This window comes from Somniosus microcephalus, chromosome 2 (genome assembly GCF_052327205.1).
Source record: "Somniosus microcephalus isolate GS21.2 chromosome 2, FLI_Smic_1.0, whole genome shotgun sequence".
NCBI lineage: Eukaryota > Metazoa > Chordata > Chondrichthyes > Squaliformes > Somniosidae > Somniosus > Somniosus microcephalus.
Window position 1 is genome coordinate 149,434,645 of NC_140988.1, and position 25,426 is coordinate 149,460,070.

Below are 25,426 nucleotides of genomic sequence, written 5' to 3' on the forward strand. Positions count from 1 at the left end.
TTGTTACTGATCCATTGATCATCATAGAAAGTTACAGCACGGAAGGAGGCCATTTCAGCCCATCGTGTCCGCACCGGCCAACAAAGAGCTATCCAGCCTAATCCCACTTCCCAGCTCTTGGCCCGTAGCCCTGCAGGTTAGAGCATCCCAACTGCACATCCAAGTACTTTTTTAATGTGGTTAGGGTCCTTGCCTCTACCACCCTTTCAGGCAGTGATTTGCAGACCCCCACAACCCTCTGGGTGAAGACATTTCCCCTCAAACCCCTTCTAAACCTTCCACCGATTACTTTAAATCTGTGCCCCCTGGTTTTTGACCCCTCTGCTGAGGGAAATAGGTCCTTTCTATCCACTTTATGTATGCCCCTCATAATTTTATACACCTCAATAAGGTCTCCCCTCAGCCTCTGTTCCAAGGAAAACAGACCCAGCCTATCCAGTCTTTCCTCATAGCTAAGATTCTCTACTCCCGGCAACATCTAAAGATAATCATTCATTATTTACCCTGTCAAACCTTTCATAATTTTGGACACTTCTATTGGATTCTCCTTGGCCCACTGTGCTTCAGTGAAAACAGCCCTGGTTTTTCAAGTTTCTTGTTAGAACTATATTTTCTCAACCTTTCTATCATCCTACTGATTCTATATTGCACCTTTTTCATGGCTCCAATATCCTTCCTTACAACTGTTACCTGACCAATGTCTTGTGCAGGTTCATTATCACTCCTGGATTTGTATTCAATGTCCTTTTTACACATCCAAAGCTGCTTTTAGAAAACTGACAATCTTTACCCCTAGTTCTCTCTGTTCCTTCACTGAGAATTTTATTGTTTAGGACAGATATGCTCAAACATTTTGTCTTTATGGGTTGTGTCGTTGTTTACAAACATACAAAAATGATGAACAGGAAAAGACTAGCTGATCTATTGAGCCTGTCCCATACAGTCATGTTGCAGTTAAGCATCATGACCCCAATGCTCCCAACCATCAGCAGCTGTGTAATTGCCTGGCAGAGGTGGGGAAAAAAACTCGATTTTTCAGGGAAAAATATATTTGGGAAATTCCTTTCTGACCCCCCAAAGGTGATCAAAATGAATTCAGGAGGCTACAGTGACCATTAGGTATATCACCTAACAATACACGTATCTTTTCTACACAGTGATATGCGTGTCAGTCGGAAACTTATCCAGCTCCCTTTTGAATGTTTGCTGCCAACCTGCACTCGCTGCACAGCCCGGCAACTTGTTCCTGAGGTCACTGACCCTCTATGAAAAGAAAAACCTTCTGACATCTAACCTAGTTCTGTGCTTACATATCTTTTACTCATGTTCCCTGTTCTTTCCTGACTAATTTAATTCAAATAGTTTATCCACAGTCTAACCCCTTCCCTTAAGTATTTTAAATACCTCAATCAAGTCTCACCAAAGTCTGTGCTTTTCTAGAGTCAATAAACCCAGCTTTCTAAGATTATTGTGATAACTAAGGACTTTTAAACTAGATATCAATATAGTGAACCTCCTTTGAACCTTTTCCAGGGCTTTTATATCTCTCATCATGTGAGGGGTCCAAAACTGGACACCGTATTCTAGGCAGATCTGACAAAGGCCGTCTGCAAAGCTATTATAGTGCTTTTTGTTTTATATTGGATCGTCCTAGCAATACATCCCAGTATTTTATTAGCCTTTATTAAGAAGCCTTATGGGTCACATATAAATATAAATCAATGTTCACATTAATTTGAAGTAATATTTAAAAGTATATGGGAAAGGGCTGTGGAATGGGACTAAATGGATACCTCTTTTGGAGAGCCAGCAGAGGCATGCTGTGCCGAATCGCCTCCTTAGGAACACAGGAATGTATAGGATGAGAAAACGACAACAAATTGTATTTATTTAGTGCCTTTACTGTAGCAAAATATCCCTAGGTGCTTCATGGGAGTGTAAGGATGACAAGTTAAAGAAGAGATTGTGATTGGGGTTTAGAGAGGTATTTCCAGAGATTGGGATCTAGGCAGCTGAAGACGCAGCCACCCATGTTAGGATGAAAGATAAAGATGTTGGCACAAGAGGCTGGTGAATGGAGAGTTATTTTTGGGAGGGGTTGTAGGGCTGGAGAAAGATAGAAAGGAGTGAGGTCAAGCACCGATTTAAACTAGAGGACAAGAACTTTAAATTTGAGGTATTGGAGGACCAGGTACCAATGTAGGACGGGAGTGGGATAGTGATGGGTGCAGTCTTGGAAATGAGCAGCAGAGTTTTGGATGAGCTAGCGTTCACGGAGGGTGGAAGACTAGCACAGAGAATATTGGAGCAATTGTGTCTGGAGGTGACAAAGGCACATATAAAGGTTTTATCAGCAAAGTAAGGGTGATCTGTGCAATGCTAGAGATGGAGGTTGATGGTCTTCGTGATGGCGAGGATATGGGATTGGGAACTCTGCTCGATCAAACAGAATGTTGAGGTTGCAAACATTTTGGTCCAGCTTGAGACAGTGGCTGGGGAAGGAGATGGAATCAGTGGCAAGAGAGTGGAGTTTGTAGCGGGGGGGTGGGGGGTCAACAATGATGGCTTCCCAACTTTTAGCTGGAGGAAGTTTTAAGTCTATCTCCATTTTCTGTTCTTTTTCCTAAAATATACATTTTTTCCATTTATCTACATCTAACTGCACTTATCACACAGTTGCCCACTCTCCTAACCTGTTTATATTCTCCAGCAGTCTCCTGCATTCTTCATTTTTCCATGCCCCCAACAATTTTGGTGATATTCCCTGATGCTTATGTCCAAATCAAATATGTATGTGGAGAATGAGAGGGCACATCACAGGGCTTACAGAATCAAAAACAAGAAAGTAAATGCAATGGTACTTCAATAGAGATAAATAGCTTCCCGAACTATGAACTAAAACGTACCTAGATTGTATAGTAACATAATTTTGACCAGGGTTTTATTGCCTTGCGCATGAATCTACATATAGATTGGGCTAACCAAATTAGTTATACTGTGGAGGACGAATTCCAGGAGTGTATACAGGATGGTTTCCTGGACCAATATGTTGAGGAACCAACTAGAGATCAGGCCATCTTAGACTGTGTATTATGTAATGAGAAAGGATTAATTAGCAATCTTGCTGTGCAAGGCCCCTTGGGTCAGAGTGATCATATGATAGAATTCTTCATTAAGATGGAGAGTGAAGTAGTTCACTCAGAGACTAGGGTCCTGAATTTAAATAAAGGAAACTACGATGGTATGAGTCGCGAGTTGGGTAGGATTCATTGGGGAATGTCACTCAAAGGGTTGACGGTGGATAGGCAATGGCAAACATTCAAAGATCGCATGGATGAACTACAGAATTTGTTCATCCCAGATGGCATAAAAATAAAACAAAAACGGTGACTCAACCGTGGCTGACAAGGGAAATTAGGGATAGCATAAGATCCAAGGAGAGGACATATAAATTGGCCAGAAAAAGCAGTAAACCTGAGGATTGGGAGCAGTTTAAGATTCAGCAAAGGAGGACAAAGGGATTAATTAAGAGGGGGAAAATAGAGTATGAGAGTAAGCTTGCAGGGAACATAAAAACTGACTGTAAAAGCAGTGACATGGATTTACAAAAGGTAAATCGTGCTTGACTAATCTGGAATTTTTTGAGGATGTAACTGGTAAAATAGATAAGGGAGAACCAGTGGATGTGGTGTATTTGGGCTTTCGATAAGGTCCCGCATAAGAGATTAGCGTGTAAAGTTAAAGCACATGGGATTGGGGGCAAGGTATTGACTTGGATAGAGAACTAATTGGCAGACAGAAAGCAGAGTTGGAATAAACGGGTCTTTTTCTGAGTGGCAGGCAGTGACTAGTGGGGTACCGCAAGGATCGGTCCTAGGACCCCAGCTATTCACTATATATATTAATGATCTAGACGAGGGAACTAGATGTAATATCTCCAAGTTTGCAGACGACACAAAGCTGGGGTGGGCGTGTGTGCTGTGAGGAGGATGCCGAGAAACTCCAGTATGATTTGGACAGGTTGGGTGATTGGGCAGAAGCATGGCAGATGCAATATAATGTGGATAAATGCGAGGTTATCCACTTTGGTGTCAAAAACAGGAAGGCAGATTATTATCTGGCAATAGATCGGGAGAAGGGGAAGTGCAACGAGACCTGGGTGTCCTTGTGCACCAGTCACTGAAGGTAAGCATGCAGGTGCAGCAGGCGGTTAAGAAGGCAAATGGTATGTTGACCTTTGTAGCGAGAGGGTTCGAGTACAGGAACAAGGATGTCTTGCTGCAGTTGTACAGGGCCTTGGTGAGACCACACCTTGAGTATTGTGTGCAGTTTTGGTCGCCTTATCTGAGGAAGGATGTTCTTGCCATGGAGGGAGTGCAGCGAAGATTCACCAGGCTGATACCTGGGATGGCAGGAATGACGTATGAGGAGAGATTGGGTCGATTGGGCTTATACTCGCTGGAGTTTAGAAGAATGAGAGGGGATCTCATTGAAACTTATAAAATTCTAACAGGACTAGACAGACTAGATGCAGGAAGGATGTTCCCGATGGCGGGGGAGTCCAGAACCAGGGGTCACAGTCTAAGGGTAAGGGGTAAGCCATTTAGGACAGAGATGAGGAGGAATTTCTTCACCCAGAGAGTGGTGAACCTGTGGAATTCTCTACCACAGAAGGCAGTAGAGGCCAATTCATTAAATATATTCGAGAAGGAGTTAGATATATTCCTTAAGGCTAAAGGGATCAAGGGATATGGAGAGAAGGCAGGGACAGGGTACTGAATTTGGATGATCAGCCATGATCTCATTGAATGGCGGAGCAGGCTCGAGGGGCTGAATGGCCTACTCCTGCTCCTATCTTCTATGTTTCTATGAATCTGCTTAATCAATCTAGTAGGATGCTAATGTTGTGAAATGTGAGAGATTATGTTTTAATCACAAAGGTATATTTTACAAAACAAGTAATTTTGGTTTGATTGTACTGTATTTACAGTTTGGCTGGACTCATGTAACACTGCTAATTATTGTTACTCAGTCTCATCTGGTGATCCAAAATTTATTTGAAGGCATGATCTGGTAAGTTAATTGTGATCATTCTCCTTGCATGTTTTTGTTTTCCTAAAGTAAGTGTGCATTAATTTTTATCTTGGTTTCTGTCTCAACTCCTCCTCTTCCTTCCCTTCCCTTCCCTTCCCTTCCCTTTCCCCCCCCCCCCCCCCCCCCCCCCACTTCAAGAAAGTACCCTGAATTGACACTGTCTGGCAGGACAGCCTCATCCACTTTTACTATGTTTTCCCAACTCTTGATCAGTGTCTCGGATTGCTACTTATAGTTGATCAATTTCGGAAGCATGGTTTTAGCTATGTAAACGTGGAAATCTGGCACATGGACATTGCTCTCCCACATCATAAACAAGGATATTGCACAATTTAGTTTATGGTAGATGTCACTGTATTCAGTAGAAAATGAATAAGAGAACAAAATGTTAAGATTTTAAGCTGCTTTTCATTCAATAAATTTTCTTCAACATATTTTATTTCAGGTTTATTGTTCCAATCTCAATTGTAATTTGCAATGATATAATGGCATACCTATTTGGTTTTTTCTTTGGAAGAACTCCATTAATTAAGGTAAGTCATCCTGTGGAAAATGGCTTGCCAATGTTGCAATTTAACCTGCACCTTAGACTAAAAAGTAATAGCAAACCTTATACAAGTCTATATGGTTCAAACAACTTAGTGTTGGATGGGTGGGGGGTGGGGGGGGGGAGGAGCTATCCCTAATAGTTGTTTTAAAAAATTAAAAAAAATCAAACATCTATGTTTCTTTGAAATAGACTTTTTAAAATTGGGGTTTGAGGTCGAATGAAATACTATGAGACCACAGATTTTTTTGCAGTTAAGATGGTATGAGATTAAACTTTTGTAATTTCTTTGTTTCTGTGGAACATCTATTTTGATGACAACGATATGTCACACTTCATTGTGATTCAAAATTTATTGCACAATAGGTTAACTATTTTGTTTTGAGATTTATGACTATGTTGCCACTGAGGAAACTTGGTGTAATTGTTTTAATGTTACTATTGAGCTAAATTTAGATCTTGAACTTCACTTCATAGGACAGCAATCCTTGGATATTCATACAGGATGTCTGGGACAATGTGCTGTGGACAGTGAAATATAGTTCAACATTCTAGTGATCATTCATACTTATTACTCCTGTAACAACTCTCTTCATTCAAACTCAGCAGAGTCATTGCCAAGTTAGGCTGGTGAATTTCGCTTTTGGGTAGGAGGAGATGGGGGGGGGGTAATTGACTTAAAAACTGACACTGGAATTTGTGGAGGAAAACGAGAGACTGCAGGAAGAGGGCTGAAGGCCAAAATGCAGGATTTCGGTATCCTAACTGAAAGTAAACTAACCCTGAAAATACAAGCAAGACGGTCCACCGGTATGGAATAGTGTGGCAAATTCATTGTTTTTTAAATATATAGGCAGTGACGTGAAGCTGAGTGAAATAAGTGAATTTTGATTACAACTGGTACTTGGTATATGTTCATATACTGTGAAATAAAACAACCTAATCATTCGCATCTGGCCTTGTGTCACCAAATGTTTGCTCGGTCTACCTTCAGAGGGATCGAAGATGTATGCATGCGAAAGACACAAGTAGATATAACTAATCTAGACTAAGATATGGCAGAGCAGGTTGTGTGGGGGAGTTTGTGGACAGCGAGACTGTCCTGAGCGAGCACATCTGCAGTAGATGTCTCTGTTTCGAATCTCTCCGGCTCAGAGTCATTTGAGCTGGCTTGCGAGTTGGAGACCTCCGACACATTAGGGAGGGGGAGCAGTAGTTCGACAGTTTGCTCCAGGCTTTTGTCACACCTCCGAGAGAGGTGCAGGTTCAGAACGGGGTTAGTGTGACCGATAGTGTTCAGAGTAAGGGGAACCCAGGTGAGATAGAGAATGAGGATCCACAGAAACTGATCCTATTCAACAGGTACAATGTACTTGCTACCTGTGAGGATAAAGATAAAGGACGAGAAATTCGGTACCTGAGCACCTCCAGTTAACGCTCGGCTGGGGCGCTGAGGCAGTAGTGCCGCAGCGAGGCGAATCCAGCAACATACGCCAAATCCGGTCCCCCCCTTAGCGTTGCCGCTAACAGTTAGCGCTGGGGACTTCAACGCCAGTGAGCGTGCAACACTCGCTGGGTGCCCGATCTGCCAAATTGATTATCGCACCCTGCCTTAGCTCCTCGCGCCAACAGCGACAGGGAGAGGAGGCATGACCCAGTCAGGAGCCGGCTTGTAGGGCGCTACTTAAAGGGATCATGAGTAATGAGTCGCAGCTGTCAGGTTAGTGCTGCTTCACTGCTTCCTTGTCAGTTTCACATTGAATTCAACTGTTGCACAGTCATTTAAAGGTTGCTTAGTGATATTTTTATTTTCACAACATTTCAAAGTGCTACACTTCGTTGCATTAATGGCGACTGTACTGGCAATCGACCTCTCCTTCCAGGATCTATGGCGGAGGGAGCGCAGGCAGCGAGAAAGATTGGAGGAGGAGGAGGGCCATCAAGAAGCTTTACCTTGCTAAGGTATTCAGACAGCACATCTCCTACCTCCAATTAAGCGAGGAGCAGTGTATTAGAAGGCTCCGCTTCACCAAGCAGGTGGTCACAGAACTCTGCCACCTCCTGCAACCAGACCTCGAGCCTCTGATCGGAAAGAAAGACTTGCATTTATATAGCGCCTTTCATGACCACCGGATGTCTCAAAGCACTTTACAGACAATGAAGTACTCTTGAAGTGTAGTCACTGTTGTAATGTGGGAAACGCGGTAGCCAATTTGCGCACAGCAAGCTCCCACAAACAGCAATGTGGTCATGACCAGCTAATCTGTTTTTGTTATGTTGAATGAGGGATACATATTGACCAGGACACCGGGGATAACTCCCCTGCTCTTCGAAATAGTGCCATGGGATCTTTTACGTCCATGGCAACCATGGCTCTCCCAGTGGCAGTCAAGGTCACCGTCGCCCTCAATTTCTTCACCAGCAGATCCTTCCAGTCTGCAACAGGAGATATAGCTAACATCTCGCAGTTCGCCATCCATCGCTGCATCCAGGAGGCCACAGAGGTTCAACAGTAGGAGAAGGGACTTCCCCATCACCAGAGAGAAGCAGGATGAACGTGCATGTGGCTTTGTCAGGATAGCGGGCTTCCCCATGGTGCAGGGCGCCACTGACTGCACCCATGTGGCTTTGCGGGCACCGCATAACAACCCTGAGATTTTCAGTAACCGCAAAGGCTACCACTCACTTAATGTGCAGTTGGTGTGCAACCACAGACAGCGAAACCTCAATGTGAATGCACACTATCCTGGCAGCAGCCACGATGCCTTCATCCTGTGCCAAACTGGTGTGCCAGCACATCAAACTCACAGCTGGCTGGTCGGAGACGAGGGGTATCCGCTCTCGACCTGGCTCGTGACTCCCCTCTGCAACCCCAACACACCTGGCCAGCATTCATACAATGAGAGCCATGCCACCACCAGAAACATTATCGAGCAGACCATCGAGGTGCTCAATCACCGGTTCTGCTGCCTTGACCGCTCAGGAGGAGCCCTCTGGAAGCTACTGGAAGCGCCCCGCATTCTTCTTGGGGCACTGAGAGTCAATATTGCGGTGTTATGTGCCGCAGCGCCACATGCTGCGGCACGTCACGCTACGGTATTGCAGGCCTTCCTCCCCTTAAAGGGGAGGGGCCTTGTGCAGCGTGACCTGCTGGGCCCCCGGGGATCGGGAGTGCAGGTAAAAGAGCCCGGCACTCAAGAAAAGTGCCGGGCTCTTGGAGCACAGCCAGCACTCCGCGGGGGGGGGGGGGGGCGTTTCACGAGGTCTGGGACGGGAGCGCAGGCAGGTGCTGGCAGGTGGCCAACAACAAAAATGGCCGCCCCGCACCTCGCCTTTAAATTGTGCCTCCCCGGCTGCAGGTACGCCCATAGCGTCTGGCGGTAAGTCAGGGGGCGCTCCCGAAGATCGTGGCTGGGGCGTGAGCGGGGCGCTGCGCACGCCAATGACTTCATCGCCAGTGCCACAGGGTGCTACCGGTTAGCGCCATGACTAACCTCCCGCTGAATTTTGCGGGAGGCGTGGGCAGTGCCGCGCCCAGGCGCTAGTTGGTTTGTGTCCCATTAGCACCCTCTTCAGACGCTAACGGGACGCGCAACCAACTGAATTTTTCTCCCATAGAAACATAGACGATAGGAGCAGGTGTAGGCCATTCGGCCCCTCGAGCCTGCTCCGCCATTTAATGAGATCATGGCTGATCATTCAAACTCAGTACCCTGTCCCTGCCTTCTCCCCATATCCCTTGATCCCTTTAGCCATAAGAAATGTATCTAACTCCTTCTTGAATATATTTAATGAATTAGCCTCAACTGCCTTCTGTGGTAGAGAATTCCACAGGTTCACCACTCTCTGGGTGAAGAAATTCCTCCTCATCCCTGTCCTAAATGGCTTACCCCTTATCTTTAGACTGTGACCCCTGGTTCTGGACTCCCCTGCCATCGGGAACATCCTTCCTGCATCTAGTCTGTCTAGTCCTGTTAGAATTTTATAAGTTTCAATGAGATCCCCTCTCATTCTTCTAAACTCCAGCGAGTATAAGCCCAATCGACCCAATCTCTCATCATACGTCATTTCTGCCATCCCAGGTATCAGTCTGGTGAATCTTCGCTGCACTCCCTCCATGGCAAGAACATCCTTCCTCAGATAAGGTGACCAAAACTGCACACAATACTCAAGGTGTGGTCTCACCAAGGCCCTGTACAACTGCAGCAAGACATCCTTGTTCCTATACTTGAATCCTCTTGCTACGAAGGCCAACATATCATTTGCCGCCTTAATCGCCTGCTGCACCTGCATACTTACCTTCAGCGACTGGTGCACAAGGACGCCCAGGTCTCGTTGCACTTCCCCTTCTCCCAATCTATTGCCATTCAGATAATAATCTGCCTTCCTGTTTTTGCCACCAAAGTGGATAACCTCGCATTTATCTACATTATGCTGCATCTGCCATACATCTGCCCAATCACCCAACCTGTCCAAATCATACTGAAGTTTCTCGGCATCCTCCTCACAGCACACACGCCCACCCAGCTTTGTGTCGTCTGCAAACTTGGAGATATTACATCTAGTTCCCTCGTCTAGATCATGAATATATATTGTGACTAGCTGGGGTCCTAGCACTGATCCCTGCGGTCCCCCACTAGTCACTGCCTGCCACTCGGAAAAAGACCTGTTTATTCCAACTCTTTGCTTCCTGTCTGCCAGCCAGTTCTCTATCCAAGTCAGTACCTTGCACCCAATCCCATGTGCTTTAACTTTACACGCTAATCTCTTATGCGGGACCTTACCAAAAGCCTTCTGAAAGTCCAAATACACCACATCCACTGGTTCTCCCTTATCTATTCTACCAGTTACATCCTCAAAAAATTCCAGTAGATTAGTCAAGTGCGATTTACCTTTTGTAAATCCATGTTGACTTTATCTGATCCTGTCACTGTTTTCCAAGTGCTCTGCTATTACATCTTTTATAATGGACTCTAGCATTTTCCCCACTACCGATGTCAGGCTAACCGGTCTATAATTCCCCGTTTTCTCTCTACCACCTTTTTTGAATAGTGGGGTAACATTAGCTACCCTCCAATCCATGGGAACTGTTCCAGAATCTATAGAATTTTGGAAGATGACCAGCAATGCATCTCCTATTTCTAGGGCCACTTCCTTAAGTACCCTAGGATGTAGATTATAAGAACATAAGAAATAGGAGCAGGAGTAGGCCAATCGGCCCCTCGAGCCTGCTCCACCATTCAATAAGATCATGGCTGATCTGATCCTAACCGCCAATCTACTATCACTGAACCATCTCCTGAATCTAACAGAATTAGACACACGAAATAGGAGCAGGATCAGGCTACATGGCCCCTGGGCCCGCTCCGCTACCCACAGGGCCATGACCGATCCGAACCTAGATTCTCGTCCAAATTCCTGCCCGTTCCCCATAACCCTTAATTCCCTTTACTTCTAGGAAACTGTCTATTTCTGTTTTAAATTTATGTAATGATGTAGCTTCTACAGCTTTTTGGGGCAGCATATTCCATGGACCTACCACCCTCTGAGTGAAGTAGTTCCTCCTCATCTCAGTTTTGAAAGAGCAGCCCTTATTCTAAGACTATGCCCCCTAGTTCTAGTTTCACCCATCATCGGGAACATCCTCCCCGCATCCACCCGATCCAACCCCTTCACAATCTTATATGTTTCAATAAGATCGCCTCTCATTCTTCTGAACTCCAATGAGTAGAGTCCCAATCTACTCAACCTCTCCTCATATGTCCATCCCCTCATCCCCGGGATTAACCGAGTGAACCTTCTTTGTACTGACTCGAGAGCAAGTATGTCTTTTCTTAAGTATGGACACCAAAACTGTATGCAGTATTCCAGGTGCGGTCTCACCAATACCTTGTACAACTGAAGCAATACCTCCCTATTTTTATATTCTATCCCCTTAGCAATGAAAGCCAACATTCCATTGGCCTTCTTAATCACTTGCTGCACCTGCATACTAACCTTTTGAGTTTCGTGCACCAGGACCCCCAGATCCCTTTGTACTTCAGTACTTTCCAGTTTCTTGCCACTAAGATAATAACTTGCTCTACGATTTTTCCTGCCAAAGTGCATAACCTCACACTTTCCAGTATTGTATTCCATCTGCCAAATCTCTGCCCACTTACTTAACCTGTCTATGTCCCCTTGCAGGTTTTTTATGTCCTCCTCACTCACTACTTTCCCTCCCATCTTAGTATCATCTGCAAACTTTGATATGTTACACTCGGTCCCCTCCTCCAAATCGTTAATATAGATTGTAAAGAGTTGGGGACCCAGCACTGACCCCTGTGGAACACCACTAGTTACTGATTGCCAGTCCGAGAATGAACAATTTATCCCAACTCTCTGCTTTCTGTTAGATAGGCAATCTTCTATCCATGCCAGAATATTACCCCCAATCCCGTGATTTTTTATCTTAAGCAATAATCTTTTGTGTGGCACCTTGTCAAATGCCTTTTGGAAGTCTAAATACACTACGTCCACTGGTTCCCCTTTATCCACCCTATATGTTACTTCCTCAAAGAACTCCAGCAAATTTGTCAAACATGACTTCCCCTTCATAAAACCACGCTGACTTTGCCCTATTAAATTATGATTATCCAAATGTCCTGTTACTGTCTCCTTAATAATGGACTCCAATATTTTACCTACCACAGATGTTAGGCTAACCGGTCTATAGTTTCCAGCCTTCTGTCTACTGCCCTTTTTAAATAAGGGCGTTACATTAGCAGTTTTCCAGTCTGCCGGGACCTTTGCCAATTCCAGGGAGTTTTGGAAAATTATTACCAATGCATCCACAATCCCTACCGCCACTTCCCTCAAGACCCTAGGATGTAGGCCATCAGGTCCAGGTGATTTATCCGCCTTGAGTCCCATTATTTTACCGAGTACCACTTCCTTAGTGATTTTGATCATGTTTAGCTCCTACCCCCCTATAGCCCCCTGTTTGTCCAGTGTTGGGATATTCTTAGTGTCTTCTACTGTAAAGACTGATACAAAATATTCATTCAGTGTTTTTGCCATCTCCATATTTTCCACCACTTAATTTCCCGGTCTCATCCTCTAAGGGACCAACATTTACTTTAGCCACCCTTTTTCTTTTTATATAACTATAAAAACTCTTACTATCTGTTTTTATATTTTTTGCTAATTTACTTTCATAATCTATCTTCCCTTTCTTAATCAATCTTTTTGTTACTTTTTGCTGTCTTTTAAAGTTTTCCCAATCCTCTATCCTCCCACTAGATTTGGCTACCTTATATGCCCTTGTTTTTAGTCGAATACTATCCTTAATTTCTTTACTTAGCCACGGATGGCTGTCTTTTCTTTTACACCCTTTTCTTAGTGGAATATCTATTTTTTGGAAGTTGTAAAATAACTCCTTAAATGTACACCACTGATCATGTATCTTCTTACCCTTTAATCTATTTTCCCAATCCACTCTACTCAATTCCGCTCTCATACCTTCATAGTCTCCTTTATTCAAGCTTAGCACGCTTGTTTGAGATCCAACCTTCTCACCCTCTAATTGAATATGGAATTCAACCATGTTATGGTCACTCATTCCAAGGGGATCCTTTACTAGGACATTTTTAATTAATCCTGTCTCGTTACACAGGACCAGATCTAAGGTTGCTTGCCCCCTGGTCGGTTCAGTTACATACTGCTCAAGAAACCCATCCCTAATACACTCAATGAACTCATCCTCAAGGCAGCCCTGCCCAATTTGATTTGTCCAATTAATATGATAGTTAAAATCCCCCATAATTATAGATGTTCCCTTATTACAAGCCTCAACTATTTCCTGATTGATACTCCGTCCAACAGAGTTGCAACTGTTCGGAGGCCTATAGACTACGCCCACTAGTGTTTTTTTCCCCTTATTATTCCTTACCTCCACCCAAACTGTTTAATTATCCTGCTCTTTTAACCCAATATCATTTCTCTGTATTACAGTGATTCCTTCCTTTATTAACATAGCCACCCCACCTCCCCTTCCTTCCTGCCTGTCCTTCCTGATCGTTAAATAACCTGGTATGTTTAATTCCCAGGCATTGTCACCCTGCAGCCATGTTTCTGTAATGGCCACAAGATCATACCCATATGTAGTTATCAGGCCCTGGGGATTTATCGGCCTTCAATCCCGTCAGTTTTCTTAACACCATTTCCCTACAAATACTGATTTCATTCAGTTCCTCCCTCTCATTGGACCCTATGTTCCCTGACATCTCTGGGAGGTTATTTGTGTCCTCCTTTGTGAAGACAGAACCAAAGTATGTATTTAATTGGTCAGCCATTTCTTTGTTCCCCATTATAAATTCCCTAGATTCTGACTGCAAGGGACCTACACTTGACTTCACCAATCTTTTTCTCTTCACATATCTATAGAAGCTTTCACAGTCAGTTTTTATGTTCCGTGCAAGCTTACTCTCATACTCTAGTTTCCCCCTCTTAATTAATCCCTTTGTCCTCCTTTGCTGAATCCTAAACTGCTCCCAATCCTCAGGTTTACTGCTTTTTCTGGCCAATTTATATGTCCTCTCCTTGGATTATGCTATCCCTAATTTCCCTTGTTAGCCACGGTTGAGTCACCTTTTTTTGTTTTATTTTTATGCCAAACAGGGATGAACAAATTCTGTAGTTCATCCATGCGATCTTTAAATGTTTGCCATTGCTTATCCACCGGGAACCCTTTGAGTATCGTTCCCCAATCCATCCTACCCAACTCACGCCTCATCCCATCGTAGATTCCTTTATTTAAATTCAGGACCCTAGTCTCGGAGTCAAATACTTCACTCTCCATCTTAATGAAGAATTCGATCATATTATAATCACTCTGCCCCAAGAGGCCTCGCACAACAAGATTGCTAATTAATCCTTTCTCGTTACATAATACCCAGTCTAAGATGGCTTGATCTCTAGTTGGTTCCTCGACATATTGGTCCAGGAAACCACCCCGTTAGCACTCCAGGAATTCCTCCTCCACAGTATTGTTACTAATTTGGTTAGCCCAATCTATGTGTAGATTAAAGTCACCCATGATAACTGCTGTGTCCTTATTGCACGCGTCTCTAATTTCCCGTTTAATGCCATCCCCAACCTCGGCATTACTGTTTGGGGGTCTGTATACAACTCCCATTAACGTTTTCTGCCACTTGGTGTTTCTCAGCTCTGCCCATACAGATTCCACATCATCAGAGCTAATATCCTTCCTTACTATTGTGTTAATCTCCTCTTTAACCAGCAATGCTACCCCACCTCCTTTTCCTTTTTGCCTGTCTTTCCTGAATATTGAATACTCTTGGATGTTGAGTTCCCAGCCTTCGTCACCCTGGAGCCCTGTTTCCATAATCCCAATCATATCATATCCATTTACATCTATTTGCGCAGCTAATTCATCCACCTTATTACGAATGCTCCTCCCATTAAGACACAATGCCTTCAGGCTTGTTTTTTTAACACTCTTAGACCTTTTAGAACTTATTTACTGTGGCCATGTTTGATTTAAACCCTTGATTTCTCTGCCTGCCACTTTTGCTTTTCTTCTTCCTGTCTTTTGCTTCTATCCTAGTTTCCCATTCCTCTGTCTCCCTGCACAGGTTCCCAACCCCCTGCCATTTTAGTTTAAACCCTCTCCAACAACACTAGCAAACACTCCCCCTAGGATATCGGTCCCGGTCATGTCCAGGTGCAAACCGTCCAGTTTGTACTGGTCCCACCTCCCCCAGAACCGGTTCCAATGTCCCAGGAATTTGAATCCCTCCCCCTTGTACCATTCCTCTAGCCACGTATTCATCTGAAATATCCTATTTCTACTCTAGCACGTGGCACTGGTAGCAATCCTGAGATTCTTTGAGGTCCTATTTTTTAATTTACCTCCTAACTCCCTATATTCAGCTTTTAGGACCTCGTCCCGGTTTTTACCTATATCATTGGTACCTATATGCACCACGACAACTGTCTGTTTACCCTCCCCCTCCAGAATGCTCTGCAGCCGCTCCGAGACATCCTTGACCCTTGCACCAGGGAGGCAACATACCATCCTGGAGTCTAGTTTGAGGCCGCAGAAACGCCTATCTATTCCCCTTACAATAGAATCCCCTATTACTATAGCTCTCCCACTCTCTTCCTCCTGTCCTGTGCAGCAGATCCACCCACGGTGCCAGGAAGTTGGCTGTTGCTGTCTTCCCCCCGATAAGCCATCCCCCCCCAACAATACCCAAAGCGGTATATCTGTTTGAGAGGGGGATGGCCATGGGGGACCCCTGCACTACCTGCCTGCGCCTACTACTCTGCCTGACGGGCACCCATTCCCTTCCTGCTTGTGCAGCCTTTACCAGCGGTGTGACCAGCTCCCTAAACGTGCTATCCATGACGTCCTCAGCATCACAAATACTCCAGTATGTATCCATTCGCTGCTCCCAGTGCCGCAGTATGGTCTGCCAGTAGCTGCAGCTGGATACACTTCCCGCACACATGATCGTCAGAGACACAGGAAGTGTCCCTGATTTCCCACATAGTGCCGGAGGAGCATACCACGGCACCGAGCTGTTCTGCCATGGCTTACCCTTCAATTAATTTAAATTAACTTAAATCAAATCAATACCACCAATTACACTACAATTAAATGATATACTCAAGGGCCCTTGGTTACTAGCACTAGAAACTATAACCACAAAAAAATTAAGACCTTCTAAACTTTATAAACTATGAACCTTAACTGTCAAACTATAGAGTAGTAATATAAATACTCCCTAAATAACAACAGAAAATACTGCAAAAACGCAGCAGGCCAGGCAACATCCGTGGAGAGAAAATAGAGTCAACGTTTCATGTCAAACCCTTTGTCGAGGCCTGCTGAGTTTTTTCCAGCATTTTCTGTTATTTCGGATTTCCAGCATCTGCAGTATTTTGCTATAAATACTCCCTGGCCGTACTCACCCAGTCAGCTGCTCCCTCCTGCCCGCGTCATGTTTTGAATCATGACGTGGCTCTGGAATGCCGCCGCCGGCCTGAGATTGGTAAGAAGGCCTGCGAAAGTGAGTTTAAATACTCACTGGGTCTCCGGTCTCACTGCTCCTGACACCAGCCTCTGCAAAGAAAGCCCGCGAAAGGGAAATCCTGTTTGACAAACCTATTGGAGTTCTTTGAGGATGTAACTAGTGGAGTAGACAAAGGGGAACCGGTAGATGTGTACAGGAAACTTTGGTTTATCCGGAGGTTATATGTCTGGAATACTCGATCTAACGGCAAAAATCAGGAGCCGTTTTCTATAAGTTTTTTTTTAGTTCTCGTTGCTTTTTTTTCCCCCCAGTCAGGCACTGCAAGGTCTGTAGCTATAGCAACAGCTTCAGCTAGAGATGCTTGCAGCTGCTGCCGACTGCTTAGAAGCTATTGCTAAGCAACAGTGTTTGTTGTCAGATACGGAGATGAAAACCTCCGTATGCTTCAACATTAACTTTGTATGTCCGGCAGTTTTGATAGATCGGCAACAGCTCGGTCCCGTTGTTACCGGATATCACAAAGTTTCCTGTATTTGGATTTTCAGGAGGCCTTTAATAAGGCCCCACACAAGAGGTTGGTGAGCAAAGTTAGGGCACATGGAATTGGGGGTAATATACTAAAATGGATTGAGAATTGGTTAACAGACAGAAAACAAAGGCCTAGAAATTCGGTGGCCTGCGCCACCAGTTAGCGCCCAAAGAGGGCACTTAGTGGGTTTAGCGCCACTGGCCACGCCTCCCGTGAAATTTAGCGGGGCGCTAATGGTGCTAGCCGTTAGCACTGCGCCGCCACTGATGACGTCATCGGTGTGCGCAGCGCCCCGCTACCACCCGATCGCGAAATTTGGTAGCGCCCCCTGCTGTAACGCCGGTCGCAATTTGCGACCGGTTCAAGGGGGCCTACCTGCGGCGGTAGAGGCGCTGAGGTGCGGGGCAGCCATTTTTTTTTGCTGGGCACCTGCCAGCACCTCCTCGCGCAGCCGTCCCAGGCCTCCTGAGCGCGCCCCCCCCCCCCCCCCCCCCCGGCGTTGTGCCGGCTGTCTCCCAAGAGCCCGGCACTTCTCCTCGGTGCCGGGCTCTTTTGCCAGCACTCGCGATCGCTGATCGCGCTGCAGCAGGCCCCTCCCCTTTTAAGAAGGGGAGGAAGGCCTGCAGTACCGCAGCGTGCCGTGCCGCAGTGCCTGTTGCGCTGCGAACTTCAGTTGCAGCGCCCCAAGACGGATGTGGGGCGCCTCGAGTAGCACCGCGTTTCTGTTTGGGGCGCTCAGACTGAATTTCCGGCGGGCGCTCGCGACTCCTTCCGGGGTGGTACTTCCGGCGCGGGCGCCACCGAATTTCGAGGCCAAAGAGTAGGGATAAACGGGTCTTTTTTAGGCTGGCAGGCTGTGACTAGTGGGGTACTGCAAGGATCAGTGCTTGGGCCCCAGCTATTCACAATCTATATCAATGATTTGGATGAGGGGACTAAATGTAACATTTCCAAATTTGCTGATGATACAAAGCTAGGTGGCAGTGTCAGTTGTGAAGATTATGTGAAGAGGCTTCAAGGGGATCTCGACAGGCTCAGTGAGTGGGCGAGAACATGGCAGATGGAATATAATGTGGATAAATGTGAAGTTATCCACTTTGGTAGAAAAAACAGAAAGGCAAAGTATTTCCTAAATGGTGAAAGATTGGGGAATGCAGATGCTCAAAGGGACCTGGGTGTCCTTGTACATGAATCACTGAAAGTGAATGTGCAGGTGCAGCAAGTCATTAGGAAGACAAATGGTATGCTGGCCTTCATTACAAGAGGATTTGAGTACAGGAGTAAAGAAGTCTTGCTCCAGTTATATAGGGCCTTGGTGAGACCACACCTGGAGTACTGTGTACAATTTCGGTCTCCTTACCTAAAGAAGGATATACTTGCCATAGAGGGAGTGCAACAAAGGTTTGCGAGATTAATTCCTGGGATGGCGGGACTGTCGTATGAGAAGAGATTGAGTAAACTAAGCCTGTATTCTCTTGAATTCAGAAGAATGAGAGGGGATCTCATTGAAGCATACAAAATTATTACAGGGCTTGATAGGGTGGATGCTGGGAGAATGTTTCCCTTAGCTGGGGAGTCTAGAACCAGGGGCCACAGCCTCAGGATAAAGGGTAAGCTATTCAGGACTGAGATGAGAAGAAATTTCTTCACACAGGGGGTGGTGAATCTTTGGAATTCTCTACCCCAGAGGGCCATGGAGGCTCAGAGCCTTGGGTTTATTCAAAACAGAAGTCGATAGATTTCTGACTAGTAAGGACATCAAGGGATATGGCGATAGGACCGGTGAATGGAGTTGAGGCAGAAGATCAGCCATGATCTCATTGAATGGCGGAGCAGGCTCGAATGGCCTACTCCTGCTCCTCGTTCTTATGTTCTTATGTTATGGTCCATGTTGGGACCAACAACATAGGGGAAGAGTAGGCAAGAGGTCCTGTTGGGGAGTACCAGGAACTAGGAGCTAAATTAAAGAACAGGACCTCAAGGGTTATAATCTCTAGATTATTACCTGAGCCATGTGCAAATTGGTGTGGGGATAAGCAGATTAGGGAGGTGAACCCGTGGCTGAAGTTGTGGGAAAGAGGGGTTCCATTTCATGGGACATTGGCACCAGTATTGGGACAGGAAGGAACTGTACTGTTGGAACGGGCTCCACCTGAAAGGAAAAATATGGTGGTCACAAGGACTTCTAGTAATTGGTGTGGGGGAGGGCTCAGGTGGAAAATGTAGTACAGGTAGACTATCCTTTATCCGCACTTCCGAAAACCTCTAAAAACCGAAAGTTTTTTCGTGGAGCGTAAGTCGTGCGCACGACATGACCTGAGTGGCGCCAAACATGACAGGAGTGGTCCGGGAGCTCTGCCTTTCCCTGTGAGCAGGGCAGAGGGTCACAGAGTTCTCTCCTGGGTAGGAGATTGCAGGCCGAGCCGGGCAGTGTGAAGGAGGTACCGGGAGAGTGAACCCAACAATGCAGCGGCCCGTCCGATAGTCTTTTCTTTCCCCCCCCCCCCCCCCCCCCCCCCGATTTGCGGGCCAGCTTAGTGTAGGAGTCAGCCGATATCCGGCTTTCCCACAACTGGCGGTGGCAGTCGAGCCCCAGACCCCCGCTAAGTCAAGGAATTCAGATACGGAGCAGGGGGAGCCGGAAACCTCGATCTAACGGCAGAAATCAGCAGCCGTTTTGGTTTTTTTTTTCTTCCCCTAGCATTTTTTTTAAACAGTCAGGCTGTGGAAAGAGTCTCTGTAGCTTAGCAACAGCTTCAGAGACGCTTCCAAGGCAGGGCCCGAGTGTTTACAAGACAGTGTTTGTTGTCAGAAAACCTTCTGAAATCCGAAAAATTCCGAAAACCGAAACACAGCTGTGGTCCCAAGGTTTTCGGATAAAGGATAGTCTACCTGTATAAATAATAGTTCTAAAAGAAACTAAAGGGAAGAGAGTAGAGTAACAGTCAGAAATTGTGCTTTAGGCACTATAGGTAAAGAGAAAACTAAAAGATTTAAAGTGATTAAACCAGGAAAAAGAAATAAGAAACATGTGAGTAAAACATTAGAGCTGAAGAATGTGGCCCAAATAAGCGTTCTTTATACAAACACAGAGTATAAGGAATAAATTGAATGAACTGCAGGCACAAATTCAACTTGGAGGGTATGACATGGTAGCCATTACTGAGACATGGCTGCAAGATGGTCAGGACTGGAAACTAAATATACCAGGTTATAAGGTCTACAGGAAGGATAGGGAAAATGGTAGAGGGGGAGGAGTAGCCTCAGTGATTAAGGATGAAATCACTTCAATGATAAGAGAGGATGTAATGAGAGGTAAGCAGGCAGTAGAGACTTTACGGGTAGAATTAAGAAATAGGAAAGGATTTAAGACTGTAGTGGGAGTTGTGTATAGGCCCGCTGGTAGCAGCTGTGAAGTGCTAGATTGTATAAATGCAGAGATTAGACAAGTGTGTATTAAAGGCAGAGTGGTTTAAATAGGGGATTTTAACCTTCATATAGATTGGGTTAAGAAGACCAGCACATGTCAGAAAGGTAGTGAATTTCTTGCGTCTGTCTATGATCGTTTTCTGCAACAATATGTCCTAGAACCAACAAGGGGCCATGCCATATTAGATTTAGTAATGACCCAGATTTATTTAACAGGCTATTGGTGCGTGAGCATTTATCTAATAGCGATCATAACATGATCGAGTTCAACATAATGTTTAAAAGGGAGAGAAGCGAAACAACTACTAAGATTCTAGATTTAGGTAAGGCTGACTTCAATGTGATGAGACAGAGACTGTCCACAGTAAACTGGGCAAATCTGTTAATGGGTAAAACAACAGGTCATCAGTGGGAGGTGTTCAAAAAAGAATTTAACGTGATACAGAACCAGTTTATACCCCTAAGGGGCAAGACCTCTACTTGCCAAAGAAAAAGCAGCCATGGACGACTCAAGGTAGAAGACAACATAAAACTAAAAGAAAAAACAAATACAAATAATAACACAGATCTTGGTGAATGGGAAAGATACAAAGAGCAGCAAAGGGTGACAAAACAGATATTAAGAGCTACAAAAAGGGAGTATGAAAAGAAACTAGCAAGGGATCTCAAAATCAACACATTTTTTGCAATTATATTAGGAAAAAGAGGGTGGTCAGGAGCAAAGTTAGCCCCTTGAAAACTGATAATGGTGATAATGTCAATGATAAGGAAATGGCGGGCGTGTTGAATAATTACTTTGCGTCAGTATTTACAGTAGAGGAAGAGGATAGCATGCCAGAAATCCCAAGGAAACTAATATTAAAACAGGGACTCAATAAAATTAATGTAAGTAAAATAACAGTAATGAAGAAAATAATAGCACTAAAGAGTGATAAATCCCCAGGACCAGATGGTTTCCATCCCAGGGTTTTAAAGGAAGTAGGTGAGCACATTTCAGATGCCCTAACTATAATCTTCCAAAGTTCTCTCGATTCAGGAACCATTGCTTTAAATTGGGAAAAATGCACATGTCACTCCGCTATCTAAGAATGGTGAGTGGGAAATCAGGGAATTATAGACCAGTTAGCCTAACATCTGTTGTCGGGGAAATTACTAGAGTCTATAATTAAGGATAGGTGACTGAACACCTTGAAAATTTTCAGTTGATCAGAGAGAGCCAGCATGGATTTGTAAAAGGTAGGTCAGGCCTGACGAAACTGATTGAATTTTTTGAAGAGATAAGAGATGACTAAGTAGTGGACAGTAGTCTCTGGATGTTATTTATATGGACTTCCAGAAAGCAGTTGATAAAGTCTCTCAAGAAACTGTTAACTAAGGTTGAAGCCCATGGAATTGAAGGCAAAATATTGGCCTGGTTAGGAAATTGGCTGAGCGGCAAGAGAGAGAGAGAGTAGGGATAATGGACAGGTACTTTAATTGGCAGGATGTGACTAGTAATTGGTAGAAGAATTAGAGGAGAGTTGAGGAGAAATGTTTTCACCCAGAGGGCAGTGGGGTTCTGGAATTCACTGCCTGAAAGGGATCTGTATTGGGGCCTCAACTATTCACCCTATTTATTAACAACTTAGATGATGGGATAGAAAGCCACGTATCCAAATTTGCCGATGACGCAGTTAGGCGGCATTATAGGCAGTGTAGATGAAAGCATAAAATTATGAAGACATGTTGATAGATTAAGTGAATGGGCAAAACTGTGGCAAATGGATTTCAATGTAGGCAAATGTGAGGTCCTGTACTTTGGACCTAAAAGGGATAGAACAGGGTACTTTCTAAATGGTGAAAAGATAAAAACAGTGGCGGTCCAAAGAGACTTGGGGGTCCAGGTACATAGATCATTAAAATGTCATGAACAGGTACAGAAAATAATCATAGACTCAGAATAGTTACAGCACAAAAGGAGGCCATTAGGCCCGTCGAGCCCATGCTGGCTCTTTGCAAGAGCACTTCAGCTAGTCTCATTCCCCCGCCCTTTCCCCGTAGCCCTGCAATTTTTTTTGTCCTTCAGGTACTTATCCAATTCCCTTTTGAAAGCCATGATTGAGTCTGCCTCCACCACCTTTTCTGGCAGTGCATTCCAGATCCTAACTACTCGCTGCGTAAAAAATGTTTTTCCTCATGTCGCCTTTGGTTCTTTTGCCAATCATCTTTAATCCTCTGGTTCTTAACCCCTCCACCAATGGGAACAGTTTCTCTCTATTTACTCTGTAGACCCCTCATGATTTTGAACACCTGTATCAAATCTCCTCTCAACCTTCTCTGCTCCTAAGGAGAACAACCCCAGCTTCTCCAGTCTATCCACATAACTGGTTCCAGGGATGAGGGACTTCATTCTCTCAAATCTTTTCTGCACCCTCTGAGGCCTCCACATCCTCCCTAAAGTGTGGTGCCCAGAATTGGACACAATACTCCAGTTGAGGCCAAACTAGTGTTTTATAAATGTTTATCATAACTTCCTTGCTTTTGTACTCTGCCTCTATTAAGCCCAGAATCCCATCTGCTTTTTTAACCGCTTTCTCAACCTGCCCTGCTACCTTCAACGATTTGTACACATATACCCCCAGGTCTCTCTGTTCATGCACACCTTTTAGCTTATATTGCCTCTCCTCGTTCTTCCTACGTTAAATTTTCTGCGTTAAATTTCATCTGCCATGTGTCCGCCCATTTCACCAGCCTGTCTGTCTTCTTGAAGTCTATCACTATTCTCCTTACTGTTCACTGTACAGTACTTCCAAGTTTTGTGTCCTCTGCAAAATTTGAAATTGTGCCTGTACATCCAAGTCATTAATATATATCAAAAAAAGCAGTGGTCCTAGTACTGACCCCTGGGGAACACCACTGTATACTTTCCTCCAGTCCGAAAAACAACAGGTTCACCATTACTCTGTTTCCTGTCATTTAGCCAATTTTGTATCCATGCTGCCACTGTCCCTTTTATTCTATGGGTTTCAACTTTGCTGGCAAGCCTATATGTGGCACTTATCAAAAGCCTTTCGGAAGTCCATATACACCACATCAACCGCATTGCCCTCATCAACCCTCTCTGTTACCTCATCAAAAAACTCAATCAAGTTAGTTAAACACAATTTGTCTTTAAGAAATCCGTGCTGGCTTTCCTTAATTAATCCGCACTTGCCCAAGTGATAATTTTGTCCCTGATTATCGTCTCTAAAAGCTTCCCCACTACCGAGGTTAAACTGACTGGCCTGTAGTTGCAGGGTTTAACCTTGCACCCTTTTTTGAACAAGGGTGTAACATTTGCAATTCTTCAGTCCTCTGGCACCACCCCTGTATCTAAGGAGGATTGGAAGATTATGGCCAGTACCTCTGCAATTTCCACCTTTACTTCCCTTACCGTCCTAGGATGCATTATCTACTTTAAGTACAGCCAGCCTTGCTAGTACTTCCTCTTTATCAATTTTTATCCCATCTAGTATCTCAACTACCTCCTCTTTCACTATCACTTTGGCAGCATGTTCTTCCTTGGTAAAGACAGGTGCAAAGTACTCATTTAGTACCTTAGCCATGCCCTCTGCCTCCATGCATAGGCCTCCTTTTTGGTCCCAAATCGGCCCCACCCCCCCTCTTACTGCCCATTTAATATTTATATGCCAATGGAAGACTCTTGAATTCTCTCTTGTTAGCTACCAAACTATTCTCATACTCTCTCTTTGCCCCTCTTATTTTTCTTTTTCACTTCCCCTCTGATCTTTCTATATTCAGCCTGATTCTCACTTGTATTCTCAACCTGTGATTCTCACTTTGTATAATCAAAAAGGCAAATGGAATGCTGGCCTTTATATCTAGAGGACTAAAATACAAGGGGGCAGAAGTTATGCTACAGCTATGCAAAACTTTGGTTAGACCATACCTGGAGTACTGTGAGTAGTTCTGGGCACCACACCTTAGGCAGGATATATTGGCCTTGGAGGGAGTGCATCGTAGATTTACCAGAATGATACCTGGACTCCAAGAGTTAAATTACGAGGAGAGATTACACAAACTAGGGTTATATTCCCTGGAATTTAGAAGGTTATGGGATGATTTGATCAAAGTTTTCAAGATATTAAGGGAACAGATAGGGTAGATAGAGAGAAACTCTGTCCATTGGTTGGGGAGTCTAGGACTAGGGGACATAGTTTAAAAATTAGAGCCAGACCTTTCAGGAGTGAAATTTGGAAACACTTCTACAAACAAAGGGTGGTAGAGTTTGGAACTCTCTTCTGCAAATGGCAATTGATGCTAGATCAATTGTTAATTTTAAATCTGAGATTGATAGATTTGTGTTAACCAAAGGCATTAAGGGATATGGGGCAAAGGTGGGTATATAGAGTTAGGCTGCAGATCAGCCATGATCTCATTGAATGGCAGAACAGGCTAGAGGGGCTAAATGGCCTATTCCTGTTCCTATGAGTATCCGGTTTAGGTCACAACAGGATACTATTTTTAACTTTCACCTGGGTTATGCTATCATGCAAATATGAGTTACCTCCCATAAATGTAAGACACTCAGACCATTTATGGGCACGCCTGATGCTCCTGAACCCAAAAAGGTATACCTGAACTCGTAATAACATTATACAGAGGTTTAACTCTTCTGAGTTCTGCTATATTGTGGCTCTCTATGAGCCATGAGTAAGTAAGAGATGCCCCTCACAGTGAATGTATTCAATGAGTAGCTGAGCCATGCAGATCAAGAACATTGTAGGTTTGATCCCTCATTGGTGCTGA

General features: G+C 44.6%; 1 protein-coding gene across 3 annotated transcripts in view; it reads left to right on the plus strand.

Annotated features, from left to right (window-relative positions):
• cds1 (CDP-diacylglycerol synthase (phosphatidate cytidylyltransferase) 1) overlaps positions 1–25,426 on the plus strand; it is a 159,587-nt gene that overhangs the window by 97,752 nt on the left and 36,409 nt on the right. For all 3 annotated transcript variants that reach the window (XM_085963471.1, XM_085963461.1, XM_085963479.1), the window contains 2 exons: positions 4,991–5,073; positions 5,540–5,627. In XM_085963471.1, coding sequence (XP_085819597.1) covers positions 4,991–5,073; positions 5,540–5,627 — 171 coding nt within the window. The remainder of the gene's footprint in view (positions 1–4,990; positions 5,074–5,539; positions 5,628–25,426) is intronic.